At 42.2% G+C, this 27,339-nt stretch overlaps 1 protein-coding gene across 2 annotated transcripts; it reads left to right on the forward strand.

The window, feature by feature from the left end:
- Positions 1-289: 289 nt before the first annotated feature.
- LOC121581551 (E3 ubiquitin-protein ligase znrf1-like) lies at positions 290-18,572 on the forward strand. 2 transcript variants are annotated; one of them, XM_041897049.2, is made up of 5 exons: positions 290-1,030; positions 10,746-10,841; positions 11,321-11,426; positions 16,247-16,346; positions 16,506-18,572. In XM_041897049.2, exons 1-4 carry the CDS (start codon positions 514-516, stop codon positions 16,302-16,304), a joined length of 777 nt encoding a protein of 258 aa, XP_041752983.1. In that variant the 5' UTR covers positions 290-513; the 3' UTR covers positions 16,305-16,346; positions 16,506-18,572. The 2 variants fall into 2 exon arrangements, with proteins under 2 accessions (XP_041752983.1, XP_041752982.1); XM_041897048.2 differs by having other exon boundaries at positions 16,530-18,572.
- Positions 18,573-27,339: the final 8,767 nt, after the last annotated feature.

The following is a 27,339-nucleotide window of genomic DNA, read 5'->3' on the forward strand; positions in this document are numbered from 1 at the left end:
GCAGTATCAGCGGGAAAGAGAGAGGATGATGTCTAGTATGAGGGAGAAGGGGATACAGGAAATTAGTTTAAAGAGTATATTGAGTAGAACGTCGTTAGATATAGTCTAAAATATTTTGTTATCTTTTTTAAGAGCAACGGGGCTGGCAGGTAGGATTTAGTTTCTCCGTCTCTGGCCCACACTCCAGTACAGTAGGTGGCGGTAATGCACCACAACGTTGGGTGCCAATCGCTGATAAACCCCATTGACGAAGAAGAAGATGAAGAAGAAGAAACTGAATTAACTTCAGCTGGCAGCTGCTGCAAAGAGCAGTCAGACGTCCTGGACGTCAAGAAAGGAGAATGTGGAGATTAGAGCCGATTCAGAAACAGGAAAGGAACCGTTTGACAATACTCTATTTATAGAACAAAGATAATTTAAGAGATCGTGGAAAGAATTTAAATACACGTTTCGAAAATAACACATTTTTAGGGAAATCTCCTGTTTTGTGGGTAATTGCTTTCAACGAATGAGATGGGGACAAGAGCTAGTCGTTTACAAGAGGACCCAGTGTCTTCGGCTTTCGTCAAAGATGGCATAAAGCGGGATTCCTATCAACGACCCCGCTGCAGTAGGCCCACCAGTCTTATGATAGACTTTTTGGGGAGTTTTGACGATTCGGAGACCAACCGTAGCCGATCGGAAGAGGGCAGCGATTCGGACATAGGGCAACAGGCGAGCGCCGATGGAAGCCCCGCCGACCACAACAGCCACCCATCCATCAGCCAGGCATCACCAGCGGAAGACAACAGCGAATGCAAGCGCGAGGAAGACAGTAATAGCAGTCCCGAGGGTGCTGTCAACGGGGAACATCTGCCTGGAGAGGAGACAGGCCGCGTGCCTCACCGCACTTTCTCTGAACGTTTACCCGGTAATCGACACTCTTCCGGGCGCAACGTCAGCGCAAGAGTTGCACGGATGAGAGGCATCAATCAGCGCCCGGTATCGGAGGCTTGGATTGGCCTCTACCGTGTCAACAACCGACATGGCAGTAAGTTTATGAGTGACCACCCTTTTTGTGTTTTTTTTATGTATTGTTTTATTAAGTTGCAGTTCCTATTCACTTTTGGCAGATTTGACTCCCATACACTGCATCACAGAGACAGACAGTCAGGTCGAACAAAAACACTAAAATGTCCCCTAGGTAGTAACGTTATTTGACTGGGGCGCAAAAATAATTAATACGCTAATATGTGAGACGTGACACAAATTGGCCAGGCTTACTACTGAACCGGAATTCTTGGAGGGATGATCTTCTCGTGGATACAAGCTACTTGACTTGCAGCTGAACCCATTGTATTAAGTTGTGACAATCAGGCTGCTGCGTCGTTCCACCTCAAAAAGCACAAGAGGATTTCGGCACCCACCATCTCAGATTGTGCTGAAATGTTTTCTGTAGTTAGAAAGAGACAGAGGATGGGATGCTTGGGATGTCCCTACCCCATTGAAGTTGACATTTTAAATGGTTACGTTAAGGGTTATGGTTATGGTTAAGGTTTGGTTAGGGTTTATGGTCGGGACATACCAAGGATTCGGGATAGCACGGGCCCAATTTAATCTCAGTTTACATAGTACAAGGAAAAAGTCGGTAAATGTTCGCTAAAAGTTTTTATTAGAAGTATGAATTTCAGCACCCTGCAGAAGGACCGCAGTTGTACAGAACAAACAGGTACAGTGAAGCATTTTTCAGAATAGCCAATTTTACAAAAATCGACTGATGGTGACTCAATGTTTGACAAGGCAAAACAGGTTTAGACATTTTTGAAAATCTATAAAATAATATCACATTTACATAAGTATTCAAACCCTTTACTCAGTACTTTGTTGAAGCACCTTTGGCAGTGATTACAGCCACGAGTCTTCTTGGGTATGACGCTACAAGCTTGGCACACCTGTATTTGGGGAGTTTATCCTATTCTTCTCTGCAGATCCTCTCAAGCTCTGTCAGGTTGGATGGGGAGCGTCGCTGCACAGCTATTTCCAGGTCTCTCGAGAGATGTTCGATCGGGTTCAAGTCCGGGCTCTGGCTGGGCCACTCAAGGACATTCAGAGACTTGTCCCGAAGCCACTCCTGCGTTGTCTTGGCTGTGTGCTAAGGGTCGTTGTCCTGCTGGAAGGTGAACCTTCGCCCCAGTCTGAGATCCTGAGCGCTCTGGAGCAGGTTTTCATCAAGGATCTCTCTGTACTTTGCTCCGTTCATCTTTCCCTCGATCCTGACTTGTCTCCCAGTCCCTGAAAAACATCCCCACAGTATGATGCTGCCACCACCATGCTTCACCGTAGGGATGGCGCCAGGTTTCCTCCAGATGTGACGCTTGGCATTCAGGCCAAAGAGTTCACTCTTGTTTCATCAGACCAGAGAATCTTGTTTCTCATGGTCTGAGAGTCCTTTAGGTGCCTTTTGGCAAACTCCAAGCGGGCTGTCATGTGCCTTTTTACTGAGGAGTGGCTTCCATCTGGCCACTCTACCATAAAATGGTGGAGTGCTGCAGAGATGGTTGTCCTTCTGGAAGATTCTCCCATCTCCACAGATGAACTCTGGAGCTCTGTCAGAGTGACCATCAGGTTCATGGTCACCTCCCTGACCAAGGCCCTTCTCCCCCGATTGCTCAGTTTGGCCGGGCGACAAGCTCTAGAAATAGTCTTGGTGATTCCAAACTTCTTCCATTTAAGAATGATTGAGGCCATTGTGTTCTTGTGGACCTTCAATGCTGCAGACATTTTTTGGTGCCCATCCTTACATCTGTGCCTCGACACAATCCTGTCTCGGAGCTCTACAGACAATTCCTTCGACCTCATGGCTTGGTTTTTGCTCTGACATGCACTGTCAACTGTGGGACCTTATATAGACAGGTGTGTGCCTTTCCAAATCATGTCCAATCAATTGAATTTACCACAGGTGAACTCCAATCAAGTTGTAGAAACATCTCAAGGATGATCAATGGAAACAGGATGCACCTGAGCTCAATTTCGAGTCTCATTTCAAAGGGGCTGAATACTTATGTAAATAAGGTATATATATATATATACAGTGGGGGAAAAAAAGTATTTAGTCAGCCACCAATTGTGCAAGTTCTCCCACTTAAAAAGATGAGAGAGGCCTGTAATTTTCATCATAGGTACACGTCAACTATGACAGACAAAACGAGGAAAAAAAATCCAGAAAATCACATTGTAGGATTTTTAATGAATTTATTTGCAAATTATGGTGGAAAATAAGTATTTGGTCAATAACAAAAGTTTCTCAATACTTTGTTATATACCCTTTGTTGGCAATGACACAGGTCAAACGTTTTCTGTAAGTCTTCACAAGGTTTTCACACACTGTTGCTGGTATTTTGGCCCATTCCTCCATACAGATCTCCTCTAGAGCAGTGATGTTTTGGGGCTGTCGCTGGGCAACACAGACTTTCAACTCCCTCCAAAGATTTTCTATGGGGTTGAGATCTGGAGACTGGCTAGGCCACTCCAGGACCTTGGAATGCTTCTTACGAAGCCACTCCTTCGTTGCCCGGGCGGTGTGTTTGGGATCATTGTCATGCTGAAAGACCCAGCCACGTTTCATCTTCAATGCCCTCGCTGATGGAAGGAGGTTTTCACTCAAAATCTCACGATACATGGCCCCATTCATTCTTTCCTTTACACGGATCAGTCGTCCTGGTCCCTTTGCAGAAAAACAGCCCCAAAGCATGATGTTTCCACCCCCACGCTTCACAGTAGGTATGGTGTTCTTTGAATGCAACTCAGCATTCTTTGTCCTCCAAACACGACGAGTTGAGTTTTTACCAAAAAGTTATATTTTGGTTTCATCTGACCATATGACATTCTCCCAATCCTCTTCTGGATCATCCAAATGCACTCTATCAAACTTCAGACGGGCCTGGACATGTACTGGCTTAAGCAGGGGGACACGTCTTGCACTGCAGGATTTGAGTCCCTGGCGGCGTAGTGTGTTACTGATGGTAGGCTTTGTTACTTTGGTCCCAGCTCTCTGCAGGTCATTCACTAGGTCCCCCCGTGTGGTTCTGGGATTTTGCTCACCGTTCTTGTGATCATTTTGACCCCACGGGGTGAGATCTTGCGTGGAGCCCCAGATCGAGGGAGATTATCAGTGGTCTTGTATGTCTTCCATTGCCTAATAATTGCTCCCACAGTTGATTTCTTCAAACCAAGCTGCTTACCTATTGCAGATTCAGTCTTCCCAGCCTGGTGCAGGTCTACAATTTTGTTTCTGGTGTCCTTTGACAGCTCTTTGGTCTTGGCCATAGTGGAGTTTGGAGTGTGACTGTTTGAGGTTGGGACAGGTGTCTTTTATACTGATAACAAGTTCAAACAGGTGCCATTAATACAGGTAACGAGTGGAGGACAGAGGAGCCTCTTAAAGAAGAAGTTACAGGTCTGTGAGAGCCAGAAATCTTGCTTGTTTGTAGGTGACCAAATACTTATTTTCCACCATAATTTGCAAATAAATTCATAAAAAATCCTACAATGTGATTTTCTGGATTTTTTTTCCTCAATTTGTCTGTCATAGTTGACGTGTACCTATGATGTAAATTACAGGCCTCTCTCATCTTTTTAAGTGGGAGAACTTGCACAATTGGTGGCTGACTAAATACTTTTTTTCCCCACTGTATATATGTTTATTTTTTATTTGCAAAAATCTCAATCTGTTTTCACTTTGTCATTATGGGGTATTGTGTGTAGATTGATTAAGGAAAAAATGTATTCAATCCATTTTAGAATAAGGCAGTAATGTCACAAAATGTGGAAAAAGGGAAGGGGTCTGAATACTTTCCGAATACACTGTATTATGTGGAGGTTGCAGGATACGGTGGAAAGCATGGTCTGTCTGCACCGTACGCTATCACTTTGGAGGGCCGCCTGCCTGCAGAATACTTGTTGCCATCTGGGTAGCCCTTTTCTTCCTCACAAATACTGTGATTAATTTGCCAGAATATGTTACATCTTCATCCCGTAATATTGAAGGCAGTGCAATGTTACAGCTATCTTTAGAAATATAGAAAATGATAAATGAAATCGCCAGGCAGCCTATTATTGTTTTGGAAAAGATGCCTTTGTAGTAGATTTCTAAACTGTATTTTATATGGATAATGTAAACGTAGGCCAGCTCTGTTTTGTCAGGCAAATCTGGAGAAAATGAAGCAAGTGCTTTCTGGTCACTAATCTTTGGATATGAGCGCCCGCCTTTGCGTGCAAATCTTGATGACTGGTCATTGGTCAACAATCAAGACGTGCATTTTTTTTGTTCTGAAGCAAAGATGAGATTTTTTTTTACAATAACAGTACTGTAAGCCTATATTAGAACAAGATAAAATAGGCAAAGCAGGGTTTCTTGCCGGTTTTTGTCCCCCCCCCCAAAAAAAAATAATAATATGAAAAGCCGATAAATAAAACCGTTGCCGGCCAAAATGAACGGAAGGGGAAAAAAATCCCATTGCAAAATAATTGATGGAAATACCAGTTGATGGAAATACATTTGACCGTCATGCTTATCGGTTATAGGTTAATTTGCATAATTTAGTGTAATTAAATTGCCGTGTGTATTTTTTCATGTATTCAACACCGTTATCACACGCGCAGAGCATACAGCCTGTTTTATCAGGATTTCTCCTGCAGCTCCTCAGCTGGTTGATTCTGGAGTAAAACTTGCTTTTATAAGAATTGCGCAACAATTCTAAATGTAATCGTGTTAAAAACAGTTTTGGTGCACAATTTAAAAATGGCTACTATATTTTTATTTCTCAACTGGTAATTAAAGTGAGCCTCCCATTCACCATTTTAAGTGCAGGCAACAGGATATCATGTGAGCTGGAGGCAGTATGCATTTTGAAAATGCACTTAATTGTTTGAAACCTGCGTGTTTTACTTCATATTATGAGGCATGTCTTACCTTGCTTCAAAGTAGCCTATAGGCAAAATCCGACCATGCAAACATGGAGACAATTATTTTATAAATAGTTAATAGGCAGCGCGTGAGTTTCAAGTTTGGGAAAACACACAATTTATCCTACCATTTCTACCGATCTGGGTGCCAGTTATGATTTTCGTATGCACATTTACGTGGAACATTTCAATAATAACCTTTTCCTTTCTTAAAATCAGTGTCACATGGTTAATCATACAAATCTGAATTAAAATGATAATCTAAAAGTTTAAATAAAACTAATGCAAGAGCACTAACCTCTGCCATATGGACACATTGATACACCGTGATCCATTGGCTAGAAATGAGTGCAGGGAACTCATAGCCTATAGGCCAATGCAGCAGTAGGCCTATAACTTCAATTGTCAACTAAGTCAAAATACATAAAGCAGACAAATAAAAACAGTAGAAAATATAATAATTTCAGTTTCTTTCAATCGCATTCATCTCTCTATTCAGCCTGTCTGCCTCCCTTGCGATCTGTCTTGACTTGAACTATCGCTATAGTGAAATGCAACATTTGTATCAAATCAATCAACTGTGTCCGGCCCGAAGCTTTCGCTAGCGAACTTGCAACATCTTATCAACTAGCCTATTCCTTAGAGTTTCCTGCGCCAGTGAGCTCGGGACAGACAGCTGTTTTGCCCAAGGGAAAAGTGTTTCCACTGAATATACAGTGCATTCTGAAAGTATTCAGACCCATTCCCTTTTTCCACATTTTGTTACATTACAGCCTTATTCTAAAATAGATAAAATAAAATACATTCCTCATCAATCTACACACAATACCCCATAATAACAAAGCAAAAACAGGTTTTTAGAAATTCTTGCAAATTCATTAAAAAACAAATACCTTATTTACATAAGTATTCAGACCCTTTGCTATGAGACTCGAAATTGAGCTCAGGTGCATCCTGTTTCCATTGATCATCCTTGAGATGTTTCTTCAACTTGATTGGAGTCCACCTGTGGTAAATTCAATTGATTGGACATGATTTGGAAAGGCACACACCTGTCTATAGAAGGTCCCACAGTTGACAGTGCATGTCAGAGCAAAAACCAAGCCATGAGGTCGAAGGAACTGTCCGTAGAGCTCCGAGACAGGATTGTGTCGAGGCACAGATCTGGAGAAGGGTACCAAAACATTTCGGCAGCGTTTAAGGTCCCCAAAAACACAGTGGCATCCATCATTCTTAAATGGAAGACGTTTGGAACCATCAAGACTCTTCCTAGAGCTGGCCGCCCGGCCAAACTGAGCAATAGGGGAGAAGGGCCTTGGTCAGGGAGGTGATCAAGAAGCCGATGGTCACTCTGACAAAGCTCCAGAGTTCCTCCAGAGTTCCTCTGTGGAGATGGGAGAACCTTCCAGAAGGACAGCCATCTCTGCAGCACTCCACCAATCAGGCCTTTATGGTAGAGTGGCCAGACGGAAGCCACTCCTCAGTGGCCAGACGGAAGCCACTCCAAGCCCGCTTGGAGTTTGCCAAAAGGCACTAAAGGACTCTCAGACCATGATAAACAAGATTCTCTGGTCTGATGAAACCAAGATTGAACTCTTTGGCCTGAATGTTAAGCGTCATGGCTGGAGGAAACCTGGCACCACCCCTACGGTGAAGCATGGTGGTGGCAGCATCATGCTGTGGTAATGTTTTTCAGCGGCAGGGACTGGTAGACTAGTCAGGATCGAGGGAAAGATGAACGGAGCAAAGTACAGAGAGATCCTTGATGAAAACCTTCTCCAGAGCGCTCAGGACCTCAGACTGGGGCGATGGTTCACCTTCCAACAGGAAACGACCCTAAGCACACAGCCAAGACAACGCAGGAGGGGCTTTGGGACAAGTCTCTGAATGTCCTTGAGTAACCCGGCCAGAACTGCGGACTTGAACTTATCGAACATCTCTGGAGAGACCTGAAAATAGCTGTGCAGCGACGCTCCCCATCCAACCTGACAGCTTGAGAGGATCTGCAGAGAAGAATGAGAGAAACTCCCCAAATACAGGTGTGCCAAGCTTGTAGCGTCCTACCCAAGAAAACTCAAGGCTCTAATCACACTTAAGCAAATGTGATATTTCAGTTTTAAATTTAATACATTTGCAAAAATGTCTAAAAACCTATTTTTGCTTTGGCGTTATGGGGTATTGTGTGTAGATTGATGAGGGGGAAAAAAACAATTTAATCAATTTTAGAATAAGGCTGTAACGTAAGGCTCCCTCAACATTAACAGGACACTCCAAACAAAAGACAATGAAAATTGGCAACTTCTCAATTATTATTATGAAATAAACCAAAACGTGTTTCAGGTTGTGTAGCAGGTTGTGAACTCTGCAAACAACGTTTCCACTCCGAGAATGAGATCGGTAAATGACTGTAACAGAAATTAGTGTAACCAAATTATGGGGATTAACTGTACATTTACTACTGGTGACATGTAATGGGGAATTGATCAAAATAAACAATCAAAGGGTAAACAGTTCACACAATAAAACAATGAATGCTCAAGAATTGACGGGAGACAGCTGAGCCATTCTGGAAAGAGACTCACCTTTTTCTTCGACACACCCCTCCGTTCTTCTTGTGTCTTGAGTCAACATTTTAAAATTATACATCTTCACACATATTTTAGATGCTTTTCACTGACAGCCGAAACACAATAATCATCTAGGCCTATTGCCATGCGCGCTGCCCAAATTGCGAGCTTCCCAAATAGGCATACAGTGAGGGGAAAAAAGTATTTGATCCCCTGCTGATTTTATGTTTGCCCACTGTCAAAGAAATGATCAGTCTATAATTTTAATGGTAGGTTTATTTGAACAGTGAGAGACAGAATAACAACAACAAAAATCCAGAAAAATGTTATAAATTGATTAGCATTTTAATGAGGGAAATAAGTATTTGACCCCCTCTCAATCAGAAAGATTTCTGGCTCCCAGGTGTCTTTTAGACAGGTAACGAGCTGAGATTAGGAGCACACTCTTAAAGGGAGTTTGTTACCTGTATAAAAGACACCTGTCCACAGAAGCAATCAATCAATCAGATTCCAAACTCTCCACCATGGCCAAGACCAAAGAGCTCTCCAAGGTTGTCAAGGACAAGATTGTAGACCTACACAAGGCTGGAATGGGCTACAAGACCATCGCCAAGCAGCTTGGTGAGAAGGTGACAACAGTCAATCTCCCTCGGCCACGTGGAGTTGCAATGATCATGAGAACGGTGAGGAATCAGCCCAGAACTACACGGGAGGATCTTGTCAATGATCTCAAGGCAGCTGGGACCATAGTCACCAAGAAAACAATTGGTAATGCACTACGCCGTGAAGGACTGAAATCCTGCAGCGCCCGCAAGGTCCCCCTGCTCAAGAAAGCACATATACAGGGCCGTCTGAAGTTGGCCAATGAACATCTGAATGATTCAGAGGAGAATTGGGTGAAAGTGTTGTGGTCAGATGAGACCAAAATGGAGCTCTTTGGCAGCAACTCAATTCGCCGTGTTTGGAGGAGGAGGAATGCTGCCTATGACCCCAAGAACACCATCCCCACTGTCAAACATGGAGGTGGAAACATTATGCTTTGGGGGTGTTTTTCTGCTAAGGGGACAGGACAACTTCACCGCATCAAGGGGACGATGGACGGGGCCATGTACCGTCAAATCTTGGGTGAGAACCTCCTTCCCTCAGCCAGGGCATTGAAAATGGGTCGTAGATGGGTATTCCAGCATGACAATGACCCAAAACACACGGCCAAGGCAACAAAGGAGTGGTTCACGAAGACGGACATTAAGGTCCTGGAGTGGCCTAGCCAGTCTCCAGACCTTAATCCAATATAAAATCTGTGGAGGGACCTGAAGGTTTGAGTTGACAAACATCAGCCTCGAAACCTTGATGACTTGGAGAAGATCTGCAAAGAGGAGTGGGACAAAATCCCTCCTGAGATGTGTGCAAACCTGGTGGCCAACTACAAGAAACATCTGACCTCTGTGATTGCCAACAAGGGTTTTGCCACCAAGTACGAAGTCATGTTTTGCAGAGGGGTCAAATACTTATTTCCCTCATTTAAAATGCAAATCAATTTATAACGTTTTTGACATGCGTTTTTCTGGATTTTCTTGTTGTTATTCTGTCTCTCACTGTTCAAATAAACCTACCATTAAAATTATAGACTGATAATTTCTTTGTCAGTGGGCAAACTTACAAAATCAGCAGGGGATCAAATACTTTTTTCCCTCACTGTAGGCCTACGAGCTTGTGATCTGAAACAATCCACAGCTATTTTTTAAAAGAAGCTTTCTTTGAATGGCCAGGTCCTGACTGACAAGGAAGAATCTCTGTGTAGGCCTCCATTATTTATCAGACAGATGGACAGAAGTGGTTGTATGTCAGTGAGACCCCTACCCAAACCAAGCCCCCAAGCAAGTCTAGGAAATGGGTCAAAGTCCTCACGCTGGCACAGCTGACAGCAGGGCCAGAGAGGGAGGGGAAATGTAGGCCAACTGGGCACGCTCTCCCCCATGTCGTCCCATCCCTGAGGCTGGACTCCTCTTGTTATGCGTGTTGGCTTGTCTGGTCTGGTGGAATGATGATGACTGGAAAACTAAGCACGAGTTAGTTGACCTGACTTCATCATTGTCAGGATGATACTCAGATCACACAAATGCAAATGTCAACATCTACTAAAGACACATGGCATGCATGATGGACAAGTTGATTAGATCTTCTCCCCGCTTTTGTTTTTCTTATGTTTCGTTGTTTTTGTCATGTCATCCCCAGATATCCGCTGTCCGTTCTGCTCCAAGCCTTTCCCAGGGGGCAAGATTGAGGATCACCTGTTGAGCTGCCTCACATCTCCACCTCTCCCTTACAACAGTGAGTATGAGTGCACCAAAAACTCAGAGCAGAGAGAGGGTTGACATTGTATGGTAAACAGTGGTGTTATAATGGTGGCAGGTAGCCTAGCGGTTAGAGCGTTGCTAGTTCAAATCCCCAAGCCGACAAGGTGAAAAATATGTCTGTGCCCTTGCACAAGGCACTTAATCCTAATTGCTCCAGGGTTGCCTTTGAATGGCAGACCCTGGCTGTGACCCCACTCTCCGAGGGATATGCAAGAAAACGCATTTCCAATTCGCACATATTAATACACACTTGTACATGTTTGAAATAGGACAAATATAAGCACCCACCACATTATTATTATTATTATTATTACAGTGTTTTACACAAACAGTAGCCTATATGAAAGTTCAGGCATGTGTGTTGAAAGTATGTATGTTAAAAGTCCCTTCCCTTGGTTTGTGATGACACTTTAACGTCTAACTGTCATGCTGTGGTGTGTGTGGTGTTCTCAGCGGATGTGCTCAGTAAGGACAGCGGTGAGTGTTCCATCTGTCTGGAGGAGCTGCAGCAGGGAGAGACCATTGCCCGGCTGGCCTGCCTATGTGTCTACCACAAGAGGTAATAGCACTAGGCCTTTTCACACGCATTGTTCTTAGCCTCAGGCTATCTTAGCCCCAGGCTATGACTGGCCCTGGGATAGCTTATCCTGTGTTCACCAAGCATTTGTTAACATGGGCTAATCTTTAGCTCAGGGCTAAGGATTCACACTTCTCAAAGCCCTGGGCCAGTGGTTCCCAAACTGGGCGTGAGGAGTAAACATTTTTTTTTCATCAATTTTTTTGTAAGGAACTCAGTCAGGCTTTCAACTTACTCCTGAAAGTTGTAATATTACAATGCACAAGGTGCAATTTCAAATCAGCAGTTTTCCTCTTGTCATTACAGACCTTAGAGAGCTATTTATAACTTGTCAGAAATGTCCAGATCAACTAGCCCATGTCAGCTAACGTTTTTTAGCCCATTGATTTTGTTGTAATTTATTAGTCACTCAGATATCACATGAACACACATAAGACATGGCAAAGTTTGTAGAATTGCAGGAAATTAGCTTTAAAAGTGCAAAATTGTATCTCCACCCCATGGGGAAATGTATAGAATAGCAGGAAACAAGTGTTAAACCTGAAATGTTCTCTCCGCCAACGAGGGGTGTGAACCGTTTGTGTCATGGACAGTGCTTGTACCCATCTCAGCCACGCGACCAATGTTATAAGCAATAAGGCATGTATTTATAATTGTATTTCCAACAGTGATGGTTTGAATTGCAACATTTACCTGGAGCTAACACTGCCACTAGCACTGCTGGGTGACTTAAAAAGTCATAGTCAATCGATTCATAATACTCTTCGCAAAAATGTTTATCTTTAATTTACAATATATAGAATCTATGAGAATAGAAAGGTTCAGAACTTTTTTTAAACATCACAGCACAGTTGAAATATATATGGCAAATAGAAATCAAAACTGGATGGTGTTCAGAGATAGATGGGATGGGTTGAATGGAGCTGAAGGATGGGACTAAAAACAAACAAAAGATAACTATTGTAAACTATACTGTGTCTGTAAAATGTAAATAGTATGTATAAGCTGGAAGTAGAAGCCTAAGAGTTGTTGCCCATTTAGTTTACTCCAATTAGGGGAGGGATGGTAGGGTTAGGGGAAAATAATAAAGGAAAATATATTTAAAATAATATATACAGTACCAGTCAAAAGTTTGGACACACCTACTCATTAAAGGGTTTTTCTATTTGTACAATTTTCTACATTGTAGAATAATAGTGAAGACATCAAAACGATGAAATAACACATGGAATCATGTAGTAACCAAAAACAAAGTGTTTATTTTAGATTCTTCAAAGTAGCCACCCTTTGCCTTGATGACAGCTTTGAACACTCTTGGCATTCTCTCTACCAACTTCATGAGGTAGTCACCTGGAATGTTGTTGATCCATCCTCAGTTTTCTCTTATCACAGCCATTAAACTCTGTAACTAACTGTTTTATAGTCACCATTGGCCTCATGGTGAAATCCCTGAGCGGTTTCCTTCCTCTCCGGCAACTGAGTTAGGAAGGACACCTGTATCTTTGTAGTGACTGGGTGTATTGATACACAATCCAAAGTGTAATTAATAACTTCACCATGCTCAAAGGGATATTTAACATCTGCTTTAGGTGTCCTTCTTTGCGAGGCATTGGAAAGCCTCCCTGGTCTTTGTGGTTGAATATGTGTTGAAATTCACTGCTTGACTGAGGGACCTTACAGATAATTGTATGTATGGGGTACAGAGATGAGGTATTCAAAAATCATGTTAAACACTATTATTGCACAGAGTGAGTCCATGCAACTTATTATGTGACTTGTTAAGCAAATATTTACTCCTGAACTTATTTAGGCTTGCCATAACAAAGGGGTTGAATACTTATTGACTGAAGACATTTCAGCTTTTCATTTTTAAATAATTTGTAAAAATGTAGAAAAACATAATTCCACTTTGACATGATGGGTTATTGTGTATAGGCTAGTGACACAATCTCAATTTAATCCATTTTAAAATGAGGCTGTAACACAACAAAATGTGGAAAAAGTCAAGGGTTGTGAATACTTTCTGAAAGCACTGTACATGTGGCCCAGGAGACAAAGGGTGAATAAAGCACAGATCTGTGCAAAAAAGTTGTGATGCAATCATGAGTTGCATTCTTTGGAACTCTCATTTAGTAATATGCCTTCCGGTCTATGTGAAATGTTATGGTTATTTTGTCACTGCTTACTGCCAAAAAAACCCAGTAATGTTTGTCTCCTCCCGCAAGTCATCTTTGATATCACTAAAAGCTCCATTTAATAATTTAGAATGTTGTTCATTGACTACAGCTCAGCGTTCAACACCATAGTGCCCTCCAAGCTCATCACTAAGCTCAGGACCCTGGGACTGAACACTTCCCTCTGCAACTGGATCCTGGACTTCCTGACGCGCTGCCTCCAGGTGATGAGGTTAGGCAACACATCCGCCACGCTGACCCTCAACACGGGGGCCCCTCAGGGGTGCATGCTTAGTCCCCTCCTGTACTCCCTGTTTACCCATGACTGCGTGGCCGCGCACGACTCCAACACCCTCATTAGGTTTGCTGACGACAAGATTGTGGTAGGCCTGATCAACAACGATGATGAGACAGCCTACAGGGAGGAGGTCATGATCTGGCAGTGTGGTGGCAGGACAACAACCTTTTCCTCAACGTCAGCAAGACAAAGAAGCTGATGGTGGACAACAGGAAACGGAGGGCCGAGGACGCCCCCATCCACATCGACGGGGCTATAGTGGAGCGGGTCGAGAGCTTCAAGTTCCTCAGTGTCCACATCTCTAATGCCGTGCATACACTACACGATTTTGCTACGTTTTTGCCGTCCCAGACAAATTTTCATGATCAGGGTGAAATCTTATGATCTTGGCTAGGATCAGTACGTCTGGACTAGCATAGTTTGAGCGGGTCAAGGACGCACCGATGATGACTGTTCAGTTCTCCAGACCCCTATTGGATGTCCCGAAAATGTGTTGGTTGTCCATCTTGTAGTCTGAGCGGTGCTACAATGCGATTGGACAAGGACCACTGCTAATAGCCAATGAGCACTCAGCATGTGAGACCAAAACAATGATGGCGAAAGGAAAGCAGCAACAACACGCAGGTTGCCACAGTCAAAATTGGCTGTATTGTAAAAATTAATGAAAACCTTTTGGCTAAGGTTAGGTTTAAAATCAGATTTTAAAAAGAGAAATTGTAGAAATAGGTGGGGTTTAGCCTTAAAATTAAAATGATCAAAGACTCCAGCCAACCAAGTCATAGACTCTTTTCTCTGCCACGGCACGGAAAGTGGTACCGATGAACCAATTCTGGAACCAACAGGACTCTGAACAGCTTCTACCCCCAAGCCATAAGTCTGCTAAATAGTTAGTCTGGGTAGCTATTTGGTTATTTGCATTGAACCCCTTTGCACTAACTATTTTAAATAATCACATGCGCTGCTGGTACTGCTTATTATCTATCCTGTTTCCTGTCACTTTACCCCTTCCCATATGTATACTGAACAAAAATATAAACACAACAACATGCAACAATTTCAATGATTTTACTGAGTTACAATTCATAAGGAAATCAGTCAATTGAAATTAATTCATTAGGACCTAATCTATGGGTTTCACATGGCTGGACATGGGCGCAGCCATGGATGGGCCAGGGAGGGCATAGGCCCACCCACTTGGGAGCCAGGCCCACCCACTGGGGAGCCAGGACTTGTCAATCAGAATGAGTTTTTCCCCTACAAAGGGCTTTATTACAGACAGAAATTCTTCTCAGTTTCATCAGCTGTCCTGGTGGCTGGTCTCAGACGATCCCGCAGGTGAAGAAGCAGGATGTGGACGTCCTGGGCTGGGGTGGTTACACGTGGTCTGCGGTTGTGAGGCCGGTTGGACGTACTGCCAAATTCTCTAAAATGACGTTGGAGGCGGCTTATGGTAGAGAAAGGAACATTCAATTTTCTGGCAACAGCTGTGGTGGACATTCCTGCAGTCAGCATGCCAATTGCACACTCCCTCAACTTGAGACATCTGTGGCATTGTGTTGTGTGACAAATCTGCACATTTTAGTGGCCTTTTATTGTCTCCAGCACAAGGTGCACCTGTGTAATGATCATGCTGTTTAATGATCATGCTGTTCTTGATATGCCACATCTGTCAGGTTGATGGATTATATTGGCAAAGGAGAAATGCTCACTAACAGGGATGTAAACAAATTAATGCACAAAATTTGAGACCATAAGCTTTTTGTGCGTATGGAACATTTCTGGGGGGTGCGTGCAACTAAATATTAGGAAGGAGTTCCTAATGTTTGGTATACTCGGTGTATAGCCAAGTTATTGTTATTTATTCCTCGTGTTATTATATTTCTTATTTTTCTATTTCTCTCTGCATTATTGGAAAGGGCCCATTTCACAGTTTATTTGATTTTTGATTTTGAAGAACACTTGTGGGAGCATCAAACAGCCAGCGGCTATAACCTCAATTTCTTTACCAGAATGACCTAACCTTATCGCAAGTCATTCACCTCTGTTTGACTAAGAAGTATTTTAAGGTGTGAACATATTTTGCAAGAAATACAGTAACCACAACAAGTGTTTCTAATCTGGGTGTCTCACAGTGAGTCAGTCAGCTGCCTGCACCATGGTCGTGGTTAAGTCCCACCCTGGGACCACAGATGGGATTGAGTTATGTAACTAAAACTGCTGTAATACATGGTCCAAAATAAGTGAATAAGTGATAATCAAAAGGGAAAATAGCCATTACATTTCTGTATGTGTCATTACATGTCTTTGTGTCTCTCTATTTCTCTGTCCAGCTGTATTGACTCCTGGTCCAAGGTGAAGCCCTGCTGTCCCGAACACCCTTTTGATTGACTCATGGGTCACATGTCCTGCTCAGTGATACACCTGACTTGGGTACGTATGTGTTCATGACCCCATTTATTCCAACCCCATGATGTCACACTAGCCAACTGGGTAGAAGTTAGTGTGGACAAAATATTATGTAAAATATGAAGGATTACATTCCACATGTGAGGAAAGTATAAATATTGTATGTACTTTTTTCCCCCTCAGACTGCATTGTTTCTATAATTGCAGCAAATATATTACGGCAATGAAAAATACCAGAGGCAAGCCTCCTAATTTTACTGAACCAGACACAGCCCCAAAAGGATGGGACCGCAGGCCACTTTTCCCTCTTCGACCTGGTTGTCCATTTGAGCTCAACTCAGACCACTATAACTACTGCTGGAATAGACGGCCACCTCTCCTCTGTGAACATAGCCCAAACTATAAACTGCTGCACTCAGAAAAACATCAAAGGTAAATCAATATATTATCATACCAGGTTGACAGTCCCCTGAAAGACCTTTAACTTGAGGAGGAGAGGAAAAATGTGTATTTCTGTTGCCCATGCATTCCTCCACCTCTAATGTGGACCTTCCATATGGGATAGCTCATTTTATCTTTCATGATGCAGCACAACAATATTGTGCAGAGATTCACGTTCCAGTGAATAAATGTTTCTGTCCATAAAAAACAACCCAGCTCTGAAAATGTTAACTGTTCATGCGTAAATATTGCAATGCATTGTTTTTAATAGCCTGATGTTGGAAAGCAGGGCTGTATTTTGTGAATGGGGTTGCTGTAGTAGTGATTGTAGGTGTTTTTTCTATTGTCACCATGATACATTTCAGGAGAGGGATGGTGGGTGTGAGTTGATTGTTGAGTTAAAAGCTGATTATGTCAGTTTGTGTGGTTGGATGGTGCTGAACCCGCTGTGTTAACGCCTTTACCGCAGCTGAAGCAGGTTGTTGGTATTTACCAGGCCATAGTACTGGTGTCATGCCCATACTGAGCACTTTTAACCTCAAGGCTGAACCTTCTCAGATAAGGTCTGCTTGATTGAACCACAGTTGCTAATTTAGTAACAACAGTTGTGTGTATGTGTGTGTGTGATAGTGGTGCGGATTAATGTCCTGATGACAGCGCCCGACTCTGGACAGCAGAGGCGAACTGCAGACTTCTCACTGGCTGTGTAAATGAGAGGTGTGTGTGTGTTCTTAGTGCCCTGATACCGTCTGGGTGAGAGAGTTTTAATTATAGGGTCATTACATGTCATTTCAGCAAGCCATGACACCCACCATCTCAGATTGTTCTGAAATTGTTTCTGTAGTTAGAAACAGATAAGAAGCATTCCTGACACATTTTGTTGAAATATAATTTGATCTCTGAGAAATTAAGCGAATTGATTGCACGCAAATTGGCCATTTAAATGTATAGGATTCATATATTCAATAAATATAGTACCAAGCCTTTTTCTAACAATGAGTAGGACATTGTCAAAAGCCACCCACGGATCCCCCAAACCAATCCCAACCCAGCAACAACGGTTTCCTTACCCTGCAGGCAGGCTATTGACAAGGTATGACAGCAACCCATGCTTTGGTTTTGTTTACCTGGCCACTGTTTCAAACACTAACCTTTTAGCATTTGTGGCACAAATCCAATGCAATCCAATCCAATGGTGCCTATATTAGCATTTTTGCGCTTCATATCCAAATTATCTGTAAGTAACATCATTGAGTTACACAATCCATTTTTTTATACTTTAGGATAATTTGAACATGAAGCGTGAAAGTGCTAATATTTGTACCATTTGACTTTCATTGGATTTGTCCCACAAATGCAAAAAAGTTAGCATTTGAAACAGTGGCCAGGTAAACAAAAACAAAGCATGGATTGCAGTCATACCTTGTCAATAGACTGCTTACAGGGTAAGGAAGCCAATGTCATTTTGTAATTTGGGTGAACTATCCCGCTAACATTGAGGGGATAAACTTCAAACTTTTTTCACCTAATAGCAGTAACAGCACCATCTAGTGGTCAGAACCTCGTAATATCAGGATGTAGGATGGGACATAATCCTAACAACTTCAATTAATATTTTCTCTGAACAGGGGGAAAAAACCCATTTACCAAATTCACTGGGAACACATTACATAGGATGAATAAACAATACTCCGAGCCACAGCTCCATACTCTACTTGTCAGACAAAGAGAACTGATACTACAGTGCATTCGGAAAGTATTCAGACCCCTTCACTTTTTCCACATTTTGTTACGTTACAGCCTTGTTCTAAAATGGATTTTTAAAAAACAAATCCTTAGCAATCTACACACAATACCCCATAATGACAAAGCAAAAACAGGTTTAGAAATGTTTGCGAATTTATTCAAAAAAAAAAAAACATACGTAAATAAGGTAAGTGTTCAGACCCTTTGCTATGAGACTCGAAATTGAGCTCAGGTGCATCCTGTTTCCATTGATCATCCTTGATGTTTCTACAACTTGATTGGAGTCCACCTGTGGTAAAAATCAATTGATTGGACATGATTTGGAAAGGCACACACCTGTCTATATAAGGTCCCACAGTTGCATGTCAGAGCAAAAACAAAGGCATGAGGTCGAAGGAATTGTCTGAAGAGCTCCAAGACAGGATTGTGTCGAGGCACAGATCTGGGGAAGGGTACCAAAAAATGTCTGCAGCATTGAAGGTCCCTAAGAACACAGTGGCCGCCATCATTCTTAAATGGAAGAAGTTTGGAACCACCAAGACTCTTCCTAGAGCTGGCAGCCTGGCCAAACTGAGCAATCGGGGGAGAAGGGCCTTGGTCAGGGAGGTGACCAAGAACCCGATGGTCACTCTGACAGAGCTCTAGAGTTCCTCTGTGGAGATGGGAGAACCTTCCAGAAGGACAACCATCTCTGCAGCACTCCACCAATCAGGCCTTTATGGTAGAGTGGCCAGACAGAAGCCACTCCTCAGTAAAAGGCAAATGACAGCCTGCTTGGAGTTTGCCAAAAGGCACCTAAAGACTCTCAGACCATGAGAAACAAGATTCTCTGGTCTGATGAAATCAAGATTCAGCTCGTTGGCCTGAATGCCAAGCATCACGTCTGGAGGAAACCTGGCACCATAACTACGGTGAAGCATGGTGGTAGCAGCATCATGCTGTGGGGATGTTTTTCAGGGACTGGGAGACTAGTCAGGATTGAGGCAAAGATGAACGGAGCAAAGTACAGAGATCTTTGATGAAAACCTGCTCCAGAGCACTCAGGACTTCAGACTGGGGAGAAGGTGCACCTTCCAACAGGACAACAACCCTAAGCACACAGCCAAGACAATGCAGGAGTGGCTTCGGGACAAGTGTCTGAATGTCCTTGAGTGGCCCAGCCAGAGCCCGGACTTGAACCCGATCGAACATCTCTGGAGAGATCTGAAAATAACTGTGCAGCAACGCTCCCCATCCAAACTGACAGAGCTTGAGAAGATCTGCAGAGAAGAATGGGAGCAACTCTCCAAATACCGGTGTGCCAAGCTTGTAGTGTCATACCCAAGAAGACTCGAGGCTGTAATTGCTGCCAAAGGTGCTTCAACAAAGTAGTGAGTAAAAGGTCTGAATACTTATGTAAATTATATATTTCCGTTTTTTTAATTTTTTATAAATTATCAAAAATTTCTACAACCCTATTTTTGCTTTGTCATTATGGAGTATTGTGTGTAGATTGAGGATTCTTAAAAAAAAAAATCAATTTTAGAATAAGGCTGTAACCTAACAATGTGGAAAATGTCTGCTAAATGGCATATTATATTATAAAATGTCAAGGGGTCTGAATACTTTCCGAAGGCACTGTATATACTCGTTGTTGGGGTGGGACTGGCGTGGGGTGTGTGGGGTCAGTGGGTGGCTTTTGACCATTCCTTTGGATTCCTCATGTGTAACACATTGTTAGAAAAAATGTTGGCCCAATTCGGATGTTGGGTACTATATTTAATAAATATTATATGAATCCTATAAATTATAGTGCCCAATTTGGATGCAATCAATTAGCTTTCAAAAAGATAATGTTGCAGGAATGCTAATCTTATGTTTCTAACAGAAGCGATTTCAGAACAATCTATGATGGTTGGTGTCAACCCTCCTCCTTCTGCCTTTTGAGGTGGAACGACCCCATAGTGCAACTTTGTTTTATCACACTACTTTAGGAACATACTGCTACGATGACATGGCCCTCCCCTCAGTGAGACCAACCCTGCCTGTCGTGCTGAAGGCACGTGGTGGTGTGTGGGGGTCATCGTCCCCCTCTCTCGCTCTGTCTGGGGTGTAGTCCGGAATGTTTGACCAGACCCTGTGCACTTGTCTGGCCATCTGCCTGCATTCATGTCAATGTGAGGGATGATGTATTTTAGGGCATGATTACGCCATGAGGCAGCTGCCTCGCCCTATCACATGATTCCCATCGCTGGAGGCAATGAACAGCTGTATTAACCCACCACCCTTCCCCATAAGAGGATTTTTAGACATTGTATTATTGCCATTATTATTACTAAATGTGTTAAACCGCTACCGTTGCCTGTGTTGGCTGCCTTTGCCTGGTGAGAGGTTTGTCTGTCCAGGCTTATCTGGTGTAGTCTAGTCTGGGGATCAGTGGTGACGCTACAGTGAGTTTATCAAAGCACGGCCAGACTGCTGTAGACCAGCATGAGGATCAGCCCTGTTCAGCATTCCTATTGAATGATCTTGCACCACATCCTGCATTCCGAGGTGCTACGACCTGTCGTGCCCTGGCAGCCCTGTGCATGTTACTCTTTCGACTTCAAAAAAGAAACTATTGCGCCAAAAGTATGTATGTCTGTGTACATGAAACAGTGGTAGGGGATGTGTGTGAAAAATAGAAATGGATCATTAGACCTAAATGTAAAAAAAAAAAATGTGTGGTGAATATGATGAATAATTTATGTTGTGAACTTTGAGCGGGGAGTGGAGGGGTTGTCAGTGGAAATCTGGACAATCTGAAGCCCTATGTTACTTTACTACTCTCCCTTTTTAACTGTGAGGTGCAATACCTCAATTTTTACAAACGCTATTACTTGGCAGCATAGCTATTCTCCAAGGATGATATTTTCTATGTATTGCATTCTTGGCATTTAATCACAGGGTTCTGCTCCTCCTAGACCCTGAGCTTTGTGATGGTTATGCTGATATATTCAATGAGAATGTTTAAGGTCACCACAGCGATATCTGCATCCCAAGATATGGACAATCTGCCTCCTCTTTGGTATAATAGAACAATTACGTTTATTTATTAAAGTGTAAATATGTATTGCAATTCAAACTAGCTTGGTCTTTGTCTGTTCATTATACTGTTTCTAAGCTCCAATCTTTTCTATGTCTCAAAGTTGTTTTTATATGTATTTTTTACAATAAATATACTTTTAAGCCCTGTTTTGTCAATGTCCTTGTTTAGGTGTTTGAGCACTGTTAATACGTGTTTTATGGCATGTTTGTTATTAATGGATTTTGCCAAAGAGGCAATGCTGACTGCTGTGACAGATTCACATTTTGATATACTGATTTCTACAGTTAAGTTATCTACGGTAAACGACTAGCCTACATGGAAAACAAGCATTTTTATTTTTTTTCAACCATGTGACATTTTGTATTCCTTCCTGCATTCATTAGATTTACAAAATATGGTACTGGTTACTCAATCCTTTAAAGATGTTCTCTGGTGATAAAAAAAAACTAAAACTTTTCCTGTTGAAAAGCAATCAAGTATAAATAAAGTAAAATACACACAAAAAGGGTAAAACACTGTTTTGAGCAAAATTGTTTGTTGCACACATTGTACCAAATGTGGATCTCCTGTTTGCCTACCGATCGTTCAGCATGCTGTTGCCGTCTGACTGCCGACATTTTCGCACGATTCTACATGTAAAATCGGTTTGCAAATTACAGCCAGCAATCTGTTCAGAGGTGCTAAGTACTCTCGGCAGGCTCTTGGTGTGTCTGAGCCTTTACAAGCACCCGATTATGTTATTGCATATCCTGTTGATCTTTTTAGACCTATTTAGTACACCAAAATCAACAATTCAAGTAGGCTACATGCTCTTCTGACTACATTTGTGAAAAAGAAAAGTGGAGAAACTGGTTTTCCATTTTTCCACTTCGCCTCAAGCAGCAAATATGAAAATGTACAGTGCTTTCAGAAAGTATTCACACCCCTTTACTTTTTCCACATTTTGTGTTACAGCCTGAATTTAAAATGATTACAGATCATTGAGATGTTTTGTTACTGGCCTACACACAATACCCCATAATGTCAAGATGGTTTTTAGACATTTTTACAAATGAAAAGCTGAAATGTTTTGTGTCAATAAGTATTCAAAGCCTTTGTTATGGCAAGCCTAAATAACTTCAGGAGTACAAATGTACTTAACAAGTATTTTTGAATGACTACCTCATCTCTATACCCCGCAAATACAATTATCTGTAAGGTCCCTCAGTCGAGTAGTGAATTTCAAACGCAGATTCAACCACAAAGACCAGGGAGGTTTTCCAATGCCTCGCAAAGAAGGGCACCTATTGGTAAAAAAAGCATAAATTGAATATCCCTTTGAGCATGGTGAAGTTATTAATTACACTTAGGTGGTGTATCAAAACACCCAGTCACTACAAAGATACAGGCGTCCTTCCTAACTCAGTTGCCGGAGAGGAAGAAAACCGCTCAGGGATTTCACCATGAGGCCAATGGTGACTTTAAAACAGTTACAGAGTTTAATGGCTGTGATGGGAGAAAACGGAGGATGGATCAACAACATTGTAGTTACTCCACAATACTAACCAAATAGACAGAGTGAAAAGGAAGCCTGTACAGAATAAAAATACTCCAAAACATGCATCCTGTTTTCAACAAGGCACTAAAGTAATACTGCAAAAAGATTTGCAAAGGAATTTACTTTTTGGTGGCTGCATCATGTTATATGGGTATGCTTGTAATCGTTAAGGACTGGGGAGTTTTTCAGGATAAAAAAGAAACTAAATGGAGCTAAACACAGGCAAAACCCTTGAGGAAAACCTGGTTGTCTCCTTTCCACCAGACACTGGGAGATGACTTCACCTTTCAGTAGGACAATAACCTAAAACACAAGGCCAAATCTACACTGGAGCTTTGACTTAAATCTACTTGAAAATCTATGTCAAAAAGGGTTGTGTATCAATGATCAACAACCAATTTGACAGAGCTTGAAGAATTAAAAAATAATAATAATAGACAAATGTTGCACAATCCAGGTGTGGAAGGCTCGGTCACCAGAAATACTTACTCAAAAAGACTCACAGCTGTAATCACTGCCAAAGGTGCTTCTACAAAGTAGACTCAGGGGTGGGAATACATATGTAAATGAGATATTTCTGTATTTCATTGAATACATTTGCAAAAATGTCTTACATGTTTTCACTTTATCATTATGATGTATTGTGTGTAGATGGGTGAGAGAGAAAAAATAATTTAATCAATTTTGAATTCAGGCTGTAACACAACAAAATGTAGAATAAGTCAAGGGGTATGAATACTCTCTGAAGGCACTGGATGTTAGTTTGATCTATCACTTAAGCCATGTTCACATTGGCAGTGACTCAAATCCTATATATTTGCATATCCGATTCAAATATGTTCTTCATCCTGAAGTCTGAATGGTTTACAAACAAATTAGTGAATGTGCTAGAAAGCTAAACAGCTAGCTAGCTAGTTGACTGCTGTGGCTAGCCAAAAAAGACTTGTTTTGAAAGTTGGATCATCTTATCCTTTGAGGCTTTAAAAGTGTTCTTACCCTATGATTTTGAACATTCAAAGCAACTGGGGAACATCCATGGCAGGCATTGTTGTCACCTTAGTTTGCTACATAACTTCTGAGTGATAGGAAGCACAAGTCACCACCACCAGTCAGCCTACCCCACTGCACACACACCTGTCGTTATTATGACAACTAGCGTAGCCTTGTCAGCAAATGAATGCTATCTGAACACACACAAATCCTATTTGGTCACTTGTAACTTGCTGTTTGGACAGTGAGTAGTCCAAAATGGATTTGAAAAACAAAATTGATTTGAGCATTAGGCCTGCAGTGAGAACAAGGCTTTAGTTCACCATCACTGTCAGGGACAGTTCAGTTCTGGAAATAACCCAAAAGGGCACAGGCTTCTAAAGGTGAAGTTAGAAGTTCCAGTTTCTCAGTCTGAGTCAAACAGCAAAGTGCCAGTCTGTGTGTAGGCTAGCCGCTTGATCATCACTCCACTACACAGGAAGTACAGTGTGGGAATTGAAGTTCAGCACAAGTGAAACCCAGGTATAAAGAAGGTAAGTGCTCAGTTAGTCATCTCCTAATTCGTCTACTACTTCATTGACGGAACTAAGATGACAGAATTTTGGGGTTGTCAAAAATCTCCAGTTGTTGCGGATGATGTGCCAGTTTGGACAAAATAATGAAATAAGATCCATCTGATGATGATGAATTGGACAACGCAAACATTTGATTTAATTGTGTATGAATGCTACAGTAAAATAAGTGATTTCACCTTTTTGGGGTTAGTTTTCCAGTTGTCATTTGTAAATAAAAAATAAAATTATAATATTTTTAGCAGGAAAGATATTTTAAGTTCTGAATTCAGTTTGTCCCAGTGGTTTGACCTACTTTGTTATTGAGAACTGTGGTTACTGAGAAATATCTGCATTCACACACATCTATAGACAAAACAACATGTGTCGGTGAGGACACTAATACAAAACATTACTTGGTATTATTAACATGCACAGTATGCTGAATTGGTCATAAATGCAAGGATGTTATTGTTGCATCCTTGTTCCAACATGTAACTGTTACATTTCTTTATGAAGGTTTACTCAATTCCAGGTTCCTCATGTGGACAGTGGCAACCCCCAGGCTAGTATCTCACTACTTGTCACATCTATTTTCTCACAGGCCTTTTGAGATAATCTAAGCCCTCTATATTTTCCTCTAAACATCAGTCTCTTCTAACCCACTCCTCTTCACACTACGCTCTCGCCCAGAATGACAGATGCACAGAACTTCCCCACGCCCACAGAGGCTCAGTATACCCTCCATCCTACCCCCCAGTCCTGTACCCACTACAGGCAGGGGTGGACTTCGGACCCCTCCCACCTGGAGAGTGTAACCTTGTGGGAGAGCCAGGTAACTATCTATCCTGTACTGCAATAGCAAGGAAAGAGGGGAATCTATCATGCTGATGGATTATTAATGTCTTTCCTCATATTACTGCCAATTACTATAAAATGTTGATGCAAAATTGAAAATTTCTGCTGGAATAATTTCTGTCTGCTGAATTCATTTGTTGTGTTACATGACCACTGAAAAGTCTGCAAATTCACTACAATATTCCAGTGTTGTCATGGCCAGTAATATGAGACTTGTTCTGTCACTCACAAACGATCCTCTCCACCAGAGAGTGACAGACGCATTCGTATTGGTGTCATCTTTTGACGATGAGACAATACGGAAGCCTTATATCAGAAAGGTCTGTACTGATATGTCTCTGTGACCCAAAGCCCTGACTCCTGCACATCCATCCCTGTAGCCATTTTGAATGCCTTGATGCCCTCATCTTAGTTATCTGTGACACACTGTACAGAGAACACCCCATCCAACGACTGTGATCTGAGGACCCTTTTTAGCAGCAACAGAGTAACGCGCTTGGCCCTAACCACTGCTCCATAATTGCTGGCTGTCAACCTCCCTCTCGTCATGGTGTGCCAGTTGGGGTTGGTGCGCTGTCCAACTGTTGCCTGCCATATAGCCTCCTCCTGCTACACAGACAGTGCCATGCCAGCCAGGATGCCTGCATGCACCAGGTGCCCTTGTTTTTTTAACAATGTCCGGTACAAACAGGGAGGGTAGCGGTTGTTCTGGCTCAGGTTCAAGGAGACATGCCATCCCACTGAATCTGCCCCGGAGACGGTTCCTTAGCCACTGAAGATCCTTCTCTGTGGGCTCTCGGGACAGACGGTTGTAGTCTTCGGCCGGGTACAGGTCCTCCACTGACTGCGCCTGGTTGGGTACGGCTGGCTTCCTCCACTCGCATTCCACATCCATATGGCCGATATTGTGAACCGCCAAAATAGGCTGCATGGCTACACTTATGAGCTCCACGGAGGCATTCGCATGTGGTAGAGAGAATCCCCTGGTCAACTATAGAGACCTGCCAAGAGGAAGGATGTGCCACATGCCTTTCAATGCATTACTTTGAACACCTTGAAATGCATTTGTTGTAAGAAATGTGCTATATAAGTAAAGTTTGATTTGATTGACGATATTGCAGCTGCAGAATATTTAATAAACTGTAATTGTCACATGAGGAAAACTGCAGTTTTTCCATAAACTTTTAATTGATAACTTAGGATTTTATCACTTGACATATCAATCATATAGTGGGAAGGATCCTATAAATCAAGACTGTGTGAATGCATGTACCACTCCAAATAAATAAATACTGTGCCTTTGAAGATTTGTCTCTGGTCATGAAACTACCATACAGGCTGGATGTCTAAACTAAGTCAATTCTGAATGTCAATAGATTTTTGGATTCATTCTCATCAATGACAACATTCTAGAACTGAGTTATCACTCATCTAAGTCTAGTATCCGGGGTAATCTGGTTAAAGATTATTTAATTGATTAAGTGGCTCTTTCCTTGTAGAATGTTGACAGCTGTATAGAACACATTGTATTGCTAAGATGCTTAACTTAATAGCTACACTCACCAACACAGGAATCAACTTTATCCCTCATGCTGGCCCTGACCAAACCGGTAAATTGCCCCTCACTATAGCTGCACTTCTCCACATGGCCAGACTTATAGTGGTCTTCTCCCCTTTTAATACTCTTATGCTCATCCTTGAAAAATGCCATAAGGCCTGAAATAGACACCAAAGTCGACATACTGTACAAACAATTATCTAGGCTAAGTAATACAAAATGATTTTTTGATCTACTGCTCTGCTAACAAGATAGCTAAAGTGTAGTCA

The sequence above is a fragment of the Coregonus clupeaformis genome, chromosome 14 (assembly GCF_020615455.1).
Source record: "Coregonus clupeaformis isolate EN_2021a chromosome 14, ASM2061545v1, whole genome shotgun sequence".
Taxonomy (NCBI): Eukaryota; Metazoa; Chordata; class Actinopteri; order Salmoniformes; family Salmonidae; genus Coregonus; species Coregonus clupeaformis.

Bases quoted from the DNA above. Each gene is read 5' to 3' on its own strand.
- LOC121581551 (XM_041897049.2), top strand. From the start codon at position 514: ATGGGGACAAGAGCTAGTCGTTTACAAGAGGACCCAGTGTCTTCGGCT. The intron at 1,031-10,745 runs GTAAGTTTATGA...TGTCATCCCCAG, and splicing joins TGTCAACAACCGACATGGCA to ATATCCGCTGTCCGTTCTGC. The intron at 10,842-11,320 runs GTGAGTATGAGT...TGGTGTTCTCAG, and splicing joins TCCACCTCTCCCTTACAACA to CGGATGTGCTCAGTAAGGAC.